The 16,939-nt window shown below is 38.6% G+C and overlaps 1 protein-coding gene across 1 annotated transcript in view; it reads right to left on the reverse strand.

Moving 5' to 3' along the window:
- The window catches only part of CD109 (CD109 molecule), a 78,885-nt gene that overhangs the window by 13,944 nt on the left and 48,002 nt on the right, over window positions 1-16,939 (reverse strand). Inside the window, exons 22-29 of the mRNA XM_061460463.1 lie at window positions 15,272-15,416; window positions 14,308-14,484; window positions 9,763-9,844; window positions 8,225-8,453; window positions 7,538-7,703; window positions 6,239-6,429; window positions 4,068-4,223; window positions 3,918-3,983 (exon numbers count right to left, since the gene is read on the reverse strand). Of these exons, the coding sequence (XP_061316447.1) occupies window positions 3,918-3,983; window positions 4,068-4,223; window positions 6,239-6,429; window positions 7,538-7,703; window positions 8,225-8,453; window positions 9,763-9,844; window positions 14,308-14,484; window positions 15,272-15,416 (1,212 nt within the window). The remainder of the gene's footprint in view (window positions 1-3,917; window positions 3,984-4,067; window positions 4,224-6,238; window positions 6,430-7,537; window positions 7,704-8,224; window positions 8,454-9,762; window positions 9,845-14,307; window positions 14,485-15,271; window positions 15,417-16,939) is intronic.

Genomic DNA, 16,939 nt, shown 5'->3' on the forward strand with positions numbered 1-16,939 from the left:
ACATGATTTCCCTTGCTCTGCCCTGCCTGCATTGCTGAATTTAGCATGCTGTATGAGTGCAGAGCCAAATCTGTACAGGCGCTCAGGACAACCGTGGTGCAACAGGGAAGATTTATCCTGTATAACTGCTCTGCAGGAGAAGGCAGTGCCAAGGATTAAGCCAATCTAGAAAGCCTGCCAGTTACAGGCATGCAGAAAGTTTGGTAAAGACAAGCTGGTGGTGCCTCAACAATCTGTCATCACAGAAACAAAGCTGTTTTAACTTTTGCCAGAAAAAGTTAATGAATGGGAATTTACTGCCAAGGCAGGATGTCTGAAACCACATACCAAACAGGTCAATCAGCTAGTATTTTCATGGAATAAGTTATCTCTGTTACGGTCTGACTTTCCTTTCTTGATTTCTCATGACAATGAAGGAAAAATCTTTTTTGTAACAAATAATTAAAGCCTCCATTATACACTCTTACTTTGGGGACAGAATGCTATTATACAGAAACTAGCATTAAATCAACAAAAATGGGCAACTGCATTTCTTCTTAACCCTTTTAAGAAGCAGCTGCTAAAGCTAAAGGCAGAACTGATCCAGTCTTGTTATATACTGCAACCAGTTCTCATGAAAGGCCCAAGAGAAAACTAGAAGCTAATCATGACAGAGATGTTTGTAATAGTATCTGACCCAATCAATAGCACTATGTTTAAAAAACATCATTCATTTATAATGCCTTAATCCATGTCTCTTTATCCTTTTCTTTTTGTTCTTCAACTAGCAGCACATATGTGCTTGATTGAGGACACAAATTCAATGAAATAATCTCCAATATTTTTCTCTCCCTTTTTGACACAGTATCTACTTAAACTGTAATGGAGAAGTATGTGTGCTTTTATATTAAAGTGTGTATCTTTTTCAGTACCATCATGACAAATAACGTTTAGTCCCTTGCATTTTACTAAGTCTAGTAAAAATACACCAAGTTGAAAAAAAAAAAACAGTCCGTGCTTTTCAGTAAAGAGTAACAACTGATTCCCATTTCTTTTCCTCACTTCCTCTCTGTACATGACCAGGAGATCAAGATCTTGTTCATGCATCCACTTTGCCCATACCAACACTACTTTAGCCTGCCCACTGTTCCCTTGTTAGACCTGGATTTCAGTGGCATTCTTCCCTCCAGAAGGCACAGGCCATGCCAATTAGAAGCCAAGCCCATTTCACAGTGACTCAAGACAGCAGAGAATTCTGTCTTCCAAGACTTTCAGCAGCTCAACAAGGGAAGATGGCTTGACTCCTTTCTCTGGAGAGTATCTTTCATATACCCTTAACCTTACACTCATCCTCTCTTTCCCCTTGTAGAGTCAGTGTCCACTGCATATACCCACATAATGAACGGATGAACTAGGAGACTTTGTCCCTAAGGCCGCAAAACTACAATTAAATGTCTGCTTTTCCAATTATACTATCCAAAACAAATAAATTTTCTGAGATCCTGCAGGGTCAAGTATGAATACACTGCCAACTTGCACACACAGTGAGATTTCACAAAAAATAAGGTGTTTTTTCTAAGAATCCATTCCGTTGGGAAAGCAACTTTTTCCATTAATGGGCCAAATCTTGTGTTTTGTGATATTTAAATGAATTACTGTTTTGACATGCTACTTTGGCCAGAAAGTCAAATCCCAGAACAGTGAATCCCACCACTGTACTTTGGCGGGCCTAAGACAATGAAACCCAGCTGAAGAAATGTGATCGCCTTGTCATATGCTATCTGATTTATTAAATGCGGCCCAGATCTAGCTTGTTCCTGGGAAAAAGAGAAATCTCATTCAAATGGCATCAATGCTCTGTCTTTTAGAATACCAGACCTGCTAAAAGAAGCAAAAGGAAAGAACTGATCCCAGCAAAGAAAAGGTTTGAAGAAGCTACTCCACTGTATTAAGGACAAAAGTTTGAATCAAGTCACAGCACCTCTGACTCAGGAAGCTGCATGACAAAAGGAAACAGAAAAAAATAATCTGGCGTTGGTTCCTGAACACCAGTCATTTGGGAGCACATTTGCATGTTCAGACAACAAACCAGGAACTTAACCTATAGTGCTACACACCCCCAAAAAGCCTTCTACCCACAGAGTCAACTACTGGCTATTCTGGATGGAAGACTTCTGCTTAGTCTTCACCAGACATGCTGGTTTGGATGTGAAAGTTTCCTGCTGGCAAAAATGTAATTGGAACCAATATGCTTTCACAAAAGGCATTCCTTTCAATAAATCAGCATCTTCCAGCAAGAAACAATTTGCTGAAAAGTTTTTGATAAGCTCATCTGACAAATTGGTTGACTTAATATCAGGGATTATTTCTCAACAGTGATTAAGTTAAGTAGCTTAACTATTCTGGAACCCCACTTTGTTACATTCCACATACACTCACACACTGAAACCACAGATGTGTGAATGCAATCCTGCTGAGAAGTTCATGCCTATCTTGGCCTGCAGTTCTCAATCTACAATATCCTCTGAAACTTTTGACTTTGCTGTAAACTTCATTGGCACTTCTGGGAATTAATAAACACAGGACATGATTTATGGCACTCTGGGTTTTGCAGACTGATGCTGAATGAATGAGGGTTATCTCACTGCTATTCACTGCTGAGAGGTACCTGTGAAGTTTCTTTTTAAATGGTCTTTTATCCAAAAGCATGTTTACCATCACCATGTTTCCTTGTTTCCCAGACGTAAGAACACTGAAGTAAAGGTCAGGTTGAAAGGAACCTGAGACGGAATCTGACCTGGCACAAAACTTTAAGATGATTAAAGTCAGCCTAAGTTCAGTTTTCTTGAGTACGACTATAAGGACTCTAGCAGGAGCTCTGTCTAGTTTTATGGTAAGATTCAGCAATCATGAGTTTATTTATATATTTCCAATTAAATGACTCTGTCATGCTCAGAGACTAATATTTCTCTATTATCTGTAGCTTTTCAAAGGTCTTCTCTTTCGCCTATGTGTTTCTAAGCCACCCACTATCATGGACAGAACAACAGGGAAGACCCATTCATGGCCATATCAAATGAGTTCCAATACTGTCTTCTTCACACAGGATATTTCTCATGGGGTTAGGAAAAATCTTGGAGGTAGAATTTTTTTCAGAACACAATCTCTTATGGCTGAAGAGCAAGCAGCTGAAAAGGCTATTTATGTTTTGCTAGTTCTAAATACTGTATGTGCTTATCCCAGATTAATTTGTTTAAATATAAGTAAAGTTATTTGAATTTCTACTACTGAAACACAGTCACTATATAGCCTTCTACTCTTTGCCATGCCCCACTGCTGGCTGATGTGAAGCATCTATTACTGTTGACAGTTTGCAGGATCCTTTGACTCTAGTCTTTCACACTATTTCAGAACACTGTAAAAATTGCTGAAGAACCTGGCCGCAATACTCTTGTTTTCAGGTTTTGCACTATAGCTATATTCTACTTCAACAAAAGGAAAGTAAGTCTAATAACTAGTAGTGTAATCTAGTTCTGTATTGATCTGTGCCTTATTATGGTTTACCTCAGGTTTCCAATGAAGCATATCTACCTGGTCCATGTGTCTTTTTTACTCTGACCTTTGTGCCTGCAGACATGCCACTGCACTCCTTTGTCTTGCAAATGGACACTGCATTCCTACAGGAGGACAGGGCTGGTTTGATATGGCTCTGGCCCATGGAAGTGCCCCAAAACTGTCAATCATCCAGCAGTACTTAAAAGCCCAGCCCATCGGACAGAAACAAACACATTAATACATCTATTCACACAATATTTGGTTCATAGCATTCTTCAATTAGTAAAATGTTTTAGTACTGATTTAATACATTTCAGAACATTGTTCTTACTAACATGTTTAATAAAGGTCCAAAATTCAGCAAGAATAACTACACTGCATACCTGAAAGACAGCAAATCCTGTTCCATCCGCTGCCACTGTAATTGTCATTGGTTGTACAGGGTCAAGCTGAAAGAAAGATGAGTAAATCAGTATTTTCAAAGTACTTTCAGCCAGCAACCTTTATGAAATATTCCTCACTTTCTACAGTACCTCCTTGGTCTGAAGCAGAAAACGGTTTCGAGTATCAATCGAAAATATTTCTGGTATTTTCAAAGAAGGTGCTGTCACTGTTAAATCCATTTCTGTTCTGCCTGCAGTAGTTAGAGTTGCGAACAGACTCAAGGCTTGCAGAGCCACCACCGTGTCCTGTTAGGAGAAACAAATCCTTCTGTAATAAACAGTGAATACTTGTGTATAGGCTATGCCTTGGGGAGCTCATGGTCTCCGCACTGTCCTATTTTTTGATTATGTCGGAGTCTTCATGCAGCCACCCCCACATCTCCATTGGGATTCCACTGCCATGAAGGATCCCAGCACAGAAGAGGGATGGCAACACAAGTTGAACACTTGAAGCATCTCTTCCAAGTCCTTACAATTATATTCTCATGCTTACATTTCTCACATTTATATTTCTCGCCCTGAATTCAGAAAGAGTTCAAGATGTCTAGAAAAGCTATCTGCTGTTGCTGAAGGTAACTTCAGAGCTCTTCCACATCCTAGGCTGAAATGACTCTCAGAAACACAGGTGAAAATCGAAAGGGCAAAGAACCACCTACAGAGAAGATAAATGATCCCCTTGCCATGCTCGAAAGCAGATGGCTTTTCACCAAGAAACATTCACAGCTGAAACATGAGTTGCACAGGTCAGCATGACAATGCTGTGTCCAATACAAAGCCTGAAAAGTTACAGAATATGGTCTCAACCCATAGACATAGGCCTCTCTTGCCCAGCAACACAGACTTCGTAGATCTTGCTACTCTTCCCTATGTTTTAAATCTGCTTTCATATATACACTATTTTTTGTACAACTTGTATTCCTGTAAATAATAAATATCCACATTTTATGCCCAAACATTAAAAGCATTATAAAGCAAATTATACTGATTGCAAATTCATAATAAGCTACACCACATATACAAATTGCAGTGAGTTATGACACCCTAACTTACAAAACATCACACATGCAACTGATTACTTTCCTCTTTATTAACAATACATTACGTTTCTAATGTAATAAATTCATGGAAGAAAACACTCCCAATGTTTTTTTTTAATGTAATCTCAGAAGTTAGCAGAAAGTATGCGGTTGTTTCCATAAAATAAAAATGCCATCCTAAGAGTCACTGTAGTAATTTTGAAATCAAAACAGTTTAGACTATGGAAGAACAAACGGATTAAGTTCATTTCTTAACTTCACACTCAGGAGTAAATGGTACACTGATGGATTTTCAAACTTTCAAGTAAAAATGGTTTCTAGAGAATAGAGAAAAGCTTTTTAAACTCATATAGTGCTTCAATCAGCCTCTTCAAATAATAAGCAAGAATCAACATATTATGAAAATATGAGAAACGCAGGGGAACTAGGCTGGTTGCTGCATTTTATTTAGTAGAACTAATTTCTCTCAGATCAATACCAACAAACACTGGAAAATAATGAAGGATAGCCTGTACAGCTTGGTACCAAGCAGTATGAGGAAATATGACATTTTACTGTGACCAGCATTTGCAATTAATTTAAAAGCTAGTTTAAGCTAATGCAATCCAAATTACTATATAGACTTTCTGGATGCCAGCACAGAGTACAAGATGTGGTTTCAATAACATGGAAACCTCCCGGAGATAATGAAGATATTCCAAATTTCATGGCCCATCAAAAATTTATGCAATAATGAGGACAAAGTACATTATTAAGACAAACTGCCAACAGAGGCTCTAGGTTAGGACATTTCTCTAAAACCTACTCCCATTTCTTATCTTAGTTTCAGAAGTTTGAGGACCCACATATGGAAAGAATAGAAAGAGGTTTCTCTCCTTGGAAAGAAAGCAAGCACAGATACTTGGAAAAATCTGATTTATTCTTTTTCCATGGGCATCACTTTCTTCATTTAAGACATTTTGTTATTATTACTTTATACAATCAAGGTGACCCTCTAATTCTGTTTTTTATTACACTTGCTAAAATAGTAAAACTGGTAGTCCAGGTTTAAGATGCCAATATCACAAAGAAGGCAAGCCTGCACACAGCCAAGGTTATTATAGCAAAACAAAATCCAGTAATTTTTATGTAAAAATAAAAAAAGTTCCCTTTTTAATTTTTTTTTTTTAAATACACAATGCTCATTTAGAAAGTATAACAAAGCCCCTTGAGACAAGATATTACCTGAGTAGATGAAAATCCCCCAAGGTGATTTCTTTGCTGACTTAACCATTTCATAATAGGGATACCCTCTGCTAATCTGTCTTGATGAAAGTGCGATAGCAGAGCATATGCTGCAAGTTCAATATCGATGGACCGTGGCTGCCATGAATCAGAAATTTCAGAAGCAGGTGTTATCCAGAAACGAAATTCTCCTGCAGAAGGAACCAATAATAACCTCAGAATGACATCTTTGGACTTCTCAGAAAGACTTAATTAATGCTTATTTATGGTACCTATCCAGGTTTTTTAAAATTGTGTTAATGTTTAGGCTTGTGTCACATAAATGACTGACTTCAGCACTTCCTCAGCAGTGGCTGCATCTAGATACAAAAAGGTTAGAGTCCAAATAATCACTCCCATTGATTTCAGTGAACTTCACATTGCTCCTTTTATTGTCAGCTCAAAGTGCTCACATAAAGGAGCCTTTGTGAAAAGGCCATTTTGTGAAAAGACTGTCCTACTCCTTTCTCTTCAGGACTGGAGAAGGCATCTCATGCAGCACAGCTGCTAAACAGCCTCTTCCTTGACTAAAGCCTTCTAAAACAGCAATTTTCTCCCTTCCCAAAAGTGACCATAAGAAAGTCCTAACCCAGTAAACACAGAAGGACAGAGGCTCTGTTACTAGGTTACAACATTAATTCCTCAAGATTTTTCAGGAGGATAGTTACTATTTTGAGCCCCAAACTTCAACTGCTTACATCCATGTGGTTTGTTCCTGCCCTAAAACAAAGAATAAAATTCAGTCATGCCAAACTCGGAAGAGGTTAAACATAATGAGATGATGGGTTCCTCGAGAAAATGCAACAGACCTCAACACTGTCTTACAGAAAATCCCTCAACTCTTCGGTACTGATTTTAACTAATTGCCACCCAACACCCTCCTAATTGAAACCAGTCTGAAATAGCCAACCTCATCCATCTCTCTTTAACCAGCCTGATCTTACTAGTGTATGTAATAGCATGGGAGAACTGACAAGTCATGTTTTTCAGCAGCATCATGGTATTCCCCATCAGGAACATGGTAATTGAGACTGAAAGACCTAGCTTTGTTCTGAATTGTCATTCTATTTTGGACGCTTTTCATTAAAACTGTCTTGGAAGTTCTTAGTTTATTCTCTATACCATACTCAAAACAGATTTGAATTCGGAATAATGATTCTCTTCATGTCTAATTCCATATGCAACTGCAGATATATAATAAGTATGTTTAAATTTGACAAAAGTCCATCTATACAACTGTATAAGATAGTTGTGCAGTACCTCGGTCTTCGGCTCTCTGGTTCAGTATATTCAGTGCCTCCTTTGCTTTTATACTTTTTGCCCAGGACAATGCATATGTCACAAGTGCCAAAGTGTAATTATCTGAAATGCCTTCTTCTAATTTATCTTCCAGAAAGTTTGTAGCACTCTTGATGACATAAGCATGCTGCAAATGAAGATTATATTGAAGATTGTACAGCAAGTGATTTATTGAAACATTAAAATTTAAAAGAAAAACTTGTACAGAAAAATTACTATTGCCAAACAACAACCCAAAAATACTGAAAATCTCTTTCAGAGTCACAGACATGCACCTCAAAGGCAAGCCTTTTGATCTGGCACTGTCTTCTATGAACGTGAGGAATCGCAGTAAAATCAACTGGAATGACCTAACATCTCTAAGGATAGCTCCCTCCATAAATTTCTTTGCAAGTTCTTGGACTAAAGCCATAACAATATTCTTACTAAAAGCAACTGCCTTCAGTTTTTTCAAAGGCACATAAAATTGAAAAGCCAACAGCACAACTTTGTATTGTCTCAGGTAGCTACAGGAAGTTTAACAAAATCAGTTTAAATTTTGTCTCTGATCAGATGTCCTTCAATTTCCTTGAACTACTGTTTGCCAGGTACTACGGCTATTTATGAAGTGTTCCAGTAATTGTAAATTCTGTTTATGAATTCCAATACCTGTTTATCTGGGAATCCCAGGAGGGACGACATGATATAAGCTGTGAGAGTGACTGGATTATTGGTGCCTCCTTGAAGATCACTGTGTAACACCTTCCCAGGCTCACGAAACTCTCCATTTAACTTCTGATGCCGAATGATCCATTTAGCCGTATCCGTGAGTACATCTTGGTCAATATCTATGAATGGACGAGCTTGAAGGAAACATCTTAATACAAAAGCTGATAACCTTGGGGGGAAAGTTAATCAGATACAACAAAATTAGTGACATATTAACAGCTTCTTCTGTTTAAGATGATGTGTGAATACTGTGATGCATAAGGCGCTCTACACACACCTCCCAAGCACAGAGGAAAATACATGCCTCACCTAGACCAGCAAGTACACTAAGTTTAATCCACAAAAAAATGAAACTATGTCCTTGTTTCTAAAGATCACCTCTTTTTGCATCTGTTATGTTTCAAAAATAAATACAGATATAGACTCCAAGTCTGCCAGCACATGTACATCTTTACTCAAATGCTGCTCTCCTGCCTTCTACTGCTGGGCAAAAATGGCAAAAATCATAATTTACAAAGTAATGCAGTTATGAGTATGATGTTAATTACCACCGTTTTCCTTGTAATTATATCATTGAAACAACCTTTGTTGTTTTACTAATAATCCCAAATTCTCCTTTGACTCTCTTCTTTGCCAAATATACATTCATGTAACCTGTCACTGCACTACTGAAGTACCAGAGTTGCCAGGTCAGATAAATTATACTCATTTTCCAATCCACTGGGTCAAAGGCACATCTTGCTGATGTCAATGAAAGATGCTCAGTGACTCCAGAAGGAATGCCTCAATCAGTGGCACAGTCACGGGGATGGTTCTCTTTAAAGTCAGCAGTGTGTACTGATATACACAAGTATATTTAAACTAACTGAACTTGGGTTAGCTGAATGAAGTGCTAGAACTTGTATCTGTTATCTATCTTGTTTCCAGTACTATGCTCACAATGCTTCTCGGCATGAAATTCAGCACTAAAAAAAGGCTTTTTCACCTCTATCTACAGTCTAAAAAAAGGAGGTATGAGAAAGGTAAGTAGGGCAAATTTTTAGCACTAGTAACTCTGTTCAACCCCTAGGAAATGCCTCAGTCATTCTTTAGTCTCCAGTACGGAGAAAACTGAAATCTGAAGCAATAATGGTCACATAGCCCTAAATAGTTCTAGTCAACTGGAAGAACAACTCATTTAATTATTATTCTTCATTCCTTTGAGGAAAGCAACAGAAAAACTTTCAGACCAAGCTATTTCTCTGGATGAAATAATGCACCATTCATCTTCTGCAAAATTAAAGAGCCTTGCCCTAATAATAGCTTTGACAGCATGTTATCCAGCAGAATGACCTTAGAATCATAATGAATGACTAATGAAAACCAGGCAGAAGGCTAATACAGACGGAAATTTTTACCAGCTTCTCAAAAAATTTTTAGTCGTGGGGAAAGTATCTAAAATACTTAAATTCCATATTGAATCTGGCAGAACTACTTACCATGTGCTCCCAGAGGGATCGTCATTTCCAAAGGCACTAAAAGAGCCATCATCTCTCTGGAAAAGCAGCTCTCTCTGGTAGCCTGAAGTGGAAAAGCAGAGACAGGTATTGGAAACTTTCCTCTCATGTGGGTTTTGGCACAAACTGTCTGCTGATGAGAAGCAAGGCACTTTCTAAGGTTGAGAAGAACCTGACATAGTGTTTAATAAAAAGTCTCCCAAATATGTAGGAACACACAAAACCACACAGAAGATGATGAGAAAGGGAGAGCAGTAACATGAAGAATCCATTTACAAAAGCAGAACCAGCAGCTCCTGCTCACGCTCACAACAGTACTCAATGGCTCGAGGAGCACAGCAGCAAAGAGCAGAGAACAGAGTAGCAGATATAGTTCAGTGCTTCATCAGTTTGGGGAGCTGGAGCTGTGCACATACAGAACTACTCTATCTTTCCAGCAGAAGGAAGGACAAGCAAAAATGAAGTATTTTCCAACTGGAAGGGCAAAGTGTACAGCAAAGCTACAAATGCTGCTCAAAACCAGACTCTTTCAGCAGCTTGCTTTTCCCAAATCAAAGCACTTGTTATTCGAACAGGCGTGCTGAAAGAGGTTACTCTGAAGCAAGTGAAAAATATCAAAAGACCTGAATATCCTGAAATCCTGAGACAGATCCATTTAAAATGCATGCAAAGATTCTTCAGTATGCAGAACAAGCGCAGCTTTTTCCTGACTGCTGAATGTCTATAATAAAAGTGCCCCAAGGGCTCACTAGCAGCTCACAACCACGAGCAGCATCCTTAATAGTTGACTTCAGTGCAGAACCAATGTTCATTAACGTTAGAAATTAAAAGTTTCCTACAACATGCTACTCCCTGTAGTTCCTAAAATCTAAAATCTTCCTTCCCTTATGTTTTGCTTGCCATTTGTTTAGCCATAACAATAATCGTATCTATTTATACCATTTCAGAAGACATCTTTTCTTCTTTCCCTCTACCTTGTCTTTTTCCTTGGCTATTTTGGCTGTTATAATTAAGCAAGTATACTCATTAATTTAACACCTGACAGATAAAGACACAATACTGAATCAGGAAGAAAACCTGTAGGCAATCATTAAGTCCTACACAAATTAAGAAATTTAGAAATATGTTCCGTGAGGTCCATACAAGTGTTCCCCTGCAAAATGTTCCTTGTTTTTACTGATAAAGAATTAATCACCTGCTTACATACTATCCTGTATATAGCTACGTAGTGAGTGAACCACAGCCTTAATTACTGAGGAACAAATGGTCTGATCCCCCAATCTAAGGTATAATGTAAGATGAAACCCTAGTCAGAATCTAAGCAGAAGAGATATAAAGATACAAATATGAACTGCTACAGTATAGCAGTGCACCTTCCCATAAGAACTCTTAACCCAGTAGCATCAGGTTTAGTTTTCGTCTCTTTAGAAGAGTTTGAAATTAAAATTTCCACTTAAGTATAGGCTTCTTACAGCATATTTATCATGACAGTTATTGATTACATGATTAAAACTGGTGAATCTTTCCTGTACAGACAAATCTGGCATCTCAGTTAATGATCTTGAGGAATCAAGCACTCTTGAGTGGGAAGAATAAAGAAGGAATGAGTGGCACCACCAAGGAAAACAAAAGTCACTGTCAAATTTAAGCCTCAAAATAATGTGCTCTGAGGAACATGAATATATGTATATATACAAATAGATTGCTTCCTCTTCAAAGATATATGACTGCAAGGCCTGGAAACTGAGCTTTTTCTGCTTCTTAGCAGAAGGGGCAATACATAGCAATAAGTATTATTATCACCACCCGTTTGGTAGTGTAAAAGCACTGAACAAAGACCAGCAGCCTGCTTAACAAAGACTGCTGAGTGGCCCTTACATAGGGAAAAAATTATCTCATAATTTATTAAGATTGGGAGGCATAAGAAAGATGAGCAGAACCAGAGGAAGAATGGAGTGATCATTCAGCTATTTCCTACAGTATGGTTGTTTTTTTCTTAACCCCAGCCCCACTGCAGTCTCACAGAAGTCTCTCAATACACATGCATCTGCCACAGGGGAGTCTGTAGAAATGCTGGAAACGAGATCTGGGGGCTGTGAACTACTGTGTTTGTTCCAGTGGGCACTCAATCAGATATGAAAAATGATACTTCAAATGTCAACACATACAAGTGGAAAGGCAAGGAAAAGAAGGATCCTATTATGAAGATGTACACTAGTAGTCCCGGAGGACTGGCTGGAACCCAAGAGATGTAGGAGGCTTGCTGAACAAGGCTGAAAGAGGAGTGCATCAGGATGGAAAGGACTTCAGAAATACGTGAAAGACTAGAGGGTCTCAAATTTCAAATAGCTTGGAAATACTGCTCAAATTCATTGTTTGCTTCAGGTCTAGCACCAAAGTTTTCAGGCTGACCAGGATTTTTTTTATTTCTAAAGAAGTGATTTCAAGACAGGATCTGTCATTCTCACAACTGAAGGGTTGTTTGTTTTTTTTTAAAGGCAACTTTTCTTTTGCTTTGCCTTTGTTCTAAGCAAATAAAAACTGATAAAAGAAGAACATACAGCAGTCTCTGCTACCTGTATGATCCCTTCTTCTCACAAGCATTTAGCCTTAAAACTAATTATATTTACTTCACATTCTGAGGTCCCTTTTTCAAATATTTACTGAATTCTAACAGGTGAAATAAAGTCTGTTTTAGATTGAACTTCATGACAATCCTTTCAAAAACAGAGCTTATAAAAGTTACATCTCAAACTACAGATAAAGTTCAACTTTTTAAAAAAATCAGTGCAAAAAATAAAATTGTTACAAAAAACTAAAAAACAACCAGTATTTTTTAGACTGTGTCTCTTCAGATTACAAATATGTCAGCGTACTTACTGTTTTGTCTAACAGTGTTAAAAGCATGCACCTAAATTCAAGGCCTCAGGAACAAGTTAAGTAACATGATGCTTTGTATATAAGTGATATTTAATCCTAGACTTTTCAGTTGATTTGAAATAACTAATAAATATGTTACTGGAAAACTTCATAATTTTATGGTAACAAAACTCAGGCTTCAAAGAGGTAGATTGCTTACAAACTTCAGAGTAGCTTTTTACATAGCACATCTTTTCCCCAACACCTTAATTTTCAACTAGAGCATGTAGTAGGAAAGGTTTAAAAAAATCATTTAACTGCTTTTGACAGAAAATTGGGATCTTGATGAAAGGAAAATTTATTTTTGAGCTGTGTCTTTTCCAAGGCAAATGTCAACAACTTAAAAAATAAACATAAAAAAAGCCAAAGACTTAAAGGGAGTAGACAACATTTAAAAATGTCATCATAGTGGCTCAGTAGGGGTGTAGCTCACATGATGGTCTCTCTCTATGAACCCGGCTCTTGGCATGCAGAATGACAATGGGAGAGTGATATACTGGAGTTAAGACACTGATCCAAAAGGCACAGAGAAGCATAGTTTAACTATATTCTCCACACTCTGTGATGCCCTGCAGTATTTCACAATTAAAATATTCAACAATTTCCAACTAAAATTTTCCAACTTTTGATTTCCAACACTGAGTTTACTTCTGACCAAATCTAAAACTTGGGTGGGCAAAAGCCAGCCACAAGAACAACCAACACGCCTTGGTCTCTGCAAGGACACGGCAGGATAGGTTGGTGTCACTGAAGACAGATACGTACATAGGATAAATATGGTTCACTCTGCCCACTAATTTTCAACCTCTGTGCCTCAAGAATTGTTTGCTCACACGTTTTTTTAAAAGGAGAAGAAACAACCACCTAGAAAATCCATATGAATTACCTTAGAATCATAGAATAGTTATGGTTGGACAGGACCTTAAGATCATCTAGTTCCAAATCCTCTGCCACGGGCAGGACCACCTCACATTAGACTATGTCACCCCCTTAAGGCTCTGCTCAACCTGGCCTTGAACATGGGCCAGGGATGGAGAATTTACAACTTCATTAGGCAACCCATTCCAGTGCCTCACCACCCTCACAGTAAAGAATGTCTTCCTTGTATCTAACCTGAAATTCCCCTGCTTAAGTTTAAACCCATTACTTGTCCTATCACTACAGTCCCTGATGAAGAGTCCCTCCCTGACATTCTTGTAATCCTCCTTCAGATACTGGAAGGCTGCTATGAGGTCTCCATGCCGCCTTCTCCGGGCTGAACAGCCCCAAGTTTCTCAGCTTATCTTTATATGGAAGGTGCTCCAGCCCCCTGATCATCCTCATGGCCCTCCTCTGGACTTGCTCCAAAAGCTTCTAGAATACATTTTTCCTCTGAAAAAAAGTAACTATATAAAAACAATGTGTTTTTTTCTGAGCAGACTTGTCTTTCTAAACAAAACCATTTGCTCTGTCAGCTCAGAAAAGGAAAATAAAGAGAAGATGGGCTTTTCTTCTAGTTCTCATGACACCAATAGAGCAGTATTTCAAATACCAAATACAGAGTCACAGATATCTTTTTACTAGTGAAAATTCTTAAAAATCTAACACCTGTCTTTTAAGCATACAGACCTTTTCTCATAAATGATACAGCTTTTGATTTAATATCCTCTCTCAGCTGCCTGGTTTTAGTCAGGTATTGCAAAACATAAACATTTGGAGCAAAATTGATCATATTTTGTTCACCACAGCCATAAGGCATCTTAATCAATGACGACAAACCGTTGATAGAAGGCCCAAGTAAATCACCTGAAATATAAAATGTCATTAAAATAAATTAAAGCTTATTGCAAATAAATGCATACCTCACACATAAAGGGTGGTAACATCTAAACTGGAAGAAAATATGCAACATTAAGAACTTTTGTACTAAACACCACTAAACAGGTAGAAAACATACTTCATCTTCTGATCTGCTTTGTGCCTACTTACATTCCAACTATGGGGTAATTTCAAACAGCCACCATTAAGACAAGCAGAACTAAAAAAGGATACTAGCAAGCTTTGCAGGACCTTCCTTATTGAACTCTGACTCCCTCTGTAACTCTGAAAATGGATAGCAATACCATAATATTGTAAATTAAATAAAGAAATAACACACTCCATCCATAAGGTCTTCCTATTCTTAGTCTAATGCATGATGTTAAATTATTTTTAATTAATGATTCAGCCTATTAATATCACTTAAATAAAAATAAATGTAGTTCCCTAAAAACCTATAAAGCAACAGCCTTTCTGGGCAAAATCTTGCAAGGGTCCCTGGAAGCTCTAGCAAATCCTGCAAGGATAGCTCAGGTTATTAGACACCACCCTTTCTGCTATACTTGACAGAGTTTATTACTTCTAGTTACTACTAGCAACTGCTCTGTTCTTTAAAGACCACCTACACCTGCAATGCAGAAGATGACAGCAGCTGGATTATGAACATACACGTTAGAAACTGGGTTCAACAAAAGCCTAGTGGGCAAAAAACTATTAAAAAAATATAGCTGACCAGTAAATAATAAAGATGGAAAAGGAATAAGGTAATCCTTACCAACAGCAGTGACCTGCACTCTCTCACTGCCACTTACAACATCAGAAGGAAAAGTGAAATCCAAAGTTTTTGACACTGATCGTGGCTTATTCCCAGTCAAATCCAAAAGGACTGTCTGAGAATACGTCTGTTCCAATCCTTCAGCCTATTAAAATAAAGACAAGATCATTGTATTAGGATAGGAGTTGGGTGCTTACCGCACTGAAGGATCTAAAAACAATGTCAGGTATTTTGTGCTGCTTACTAACACATCCAGAACCTAAGCTATTGGCCTGCCCAATTAAAGACCTACCTGCACTATTTGCTTCTCAAGACCACGTGTCAATGACAAAAATGCACCTGCAAAATCAATGACGGCATCTCTGATTCCAGAGAGCTCCATGCTTGGCTCCGTGGCCAAGCACATGTCAAGGCTGGAGGTGGTACCTTTCATGCTGTTTGCAATTCTACAGGCTGTTACACAAAAGGAGGACTTAAAACTGAAGTAAGGTACATGACCAGAAAGGTTTCATTTCCTCATGCATGCAAAATCCTAGAGTACTGCTTTCAGGTCTGGGTTCCCCAGCATAAGAAGGATGTGGACCTGCTCAAGCAAGTGCAGAGGAGGGTCACAAAGATGATCAGAGGAATGGAGCACCTCTCCTGTGAAGACAGGCTGAGAGATTTGGGCTTGTTAAGCCTGGAGAACAGAAGGCGCAGGGGAGAACTGAGAGCAGGTTCCAGTACCTAAAGGGGGGTGATAAGAAATCTGGAGATGGACTTCTTACAAGGGCATATAGCGACAGGACAAAGAGGAATGGCTTTAAACTGAAATAGGGTAGGCTTAGATTTGATAGGAAAAAATTTTTCACTGTGAGGGTGGTGACACACTGGAACAGGTTTCCTGGAGAAGTTGTGGCTGCCCCATCCCTGGAAGTGTTCAAGGCCAGGTTTAGCAACCAGGTCTAGTGGAAGGTGTCCATGCCCACGGCAGGAGGGTTGGAACTAGATGGTCTTTCAGGTCCTTTCCAACCAAAACCAGTCTATGATTCTACAATGTTTCCTTGAGAAAAACTGTCCTTGAGACAGGGAAAATAAATGGGTTTCTTTCCTAGTATAACAGGCTTTTATTCACTTCACACAACAACTGAACTTCAACAGAAAGGGCAGTAAGTGGCTCCACCTGAAAACAGCTCACAACCCTGCAGCTTAGTGGTTGTAAGTGGTCTAAGGAGAGGCTGCAAGAGCTGTCCCTGTTCAGCCTGGAGAAGAGAAGGCTCAGGGGAATACCATCAATGTGTATAAATACCTGAAGGGAAGGGTGCAAAAAAGACGGAGCTAGGCTCCTCCCTGTGGTGCCCAGAAGCAGAATAGAAGGCAATGCACCCAAATAAAAGGATACTTTTTTGACTGTGAGGATGTTGAAACAAAAAGGTGCCCAGGGATGCTGTGAAGGCCCTCTTCTTGGGAACATTAAAAACCTGACTGTGCGGAGTTCTAAGATTCCTGCTGTAGCTGATCCTGCCATGAGCAGGAAGGTTGGTCTACTTCCTTTCAACCCTGATCATTCTCCAATTCTATGGCCTTAAGCATTTGTTTTAAGGATGAGATGTACAAATATTTACCACCTTCCACTGAAATAGAGTCTAACATGAATCAGATGTCTAAAGTTAGGCAAGTCTTACCAGT

Source organism: Pezoporus flaviventris, unplaced genomic scaffold (genome assembly GCF_033815535.1).
Source record: "Pezoporus flaviventris isolate CSIRO_AGI_PZ_B2104156 unplaced genomic scaffold, CSIRO_AGI_Pfla_v1 ptg000031l, whole genome shotgun sequence".
NCBI lineage: Eukaryota > Metazoa > Chordata > Aves > Psittaciformes > Psittacidae > Pezoporus > Pezoporus flaviventris.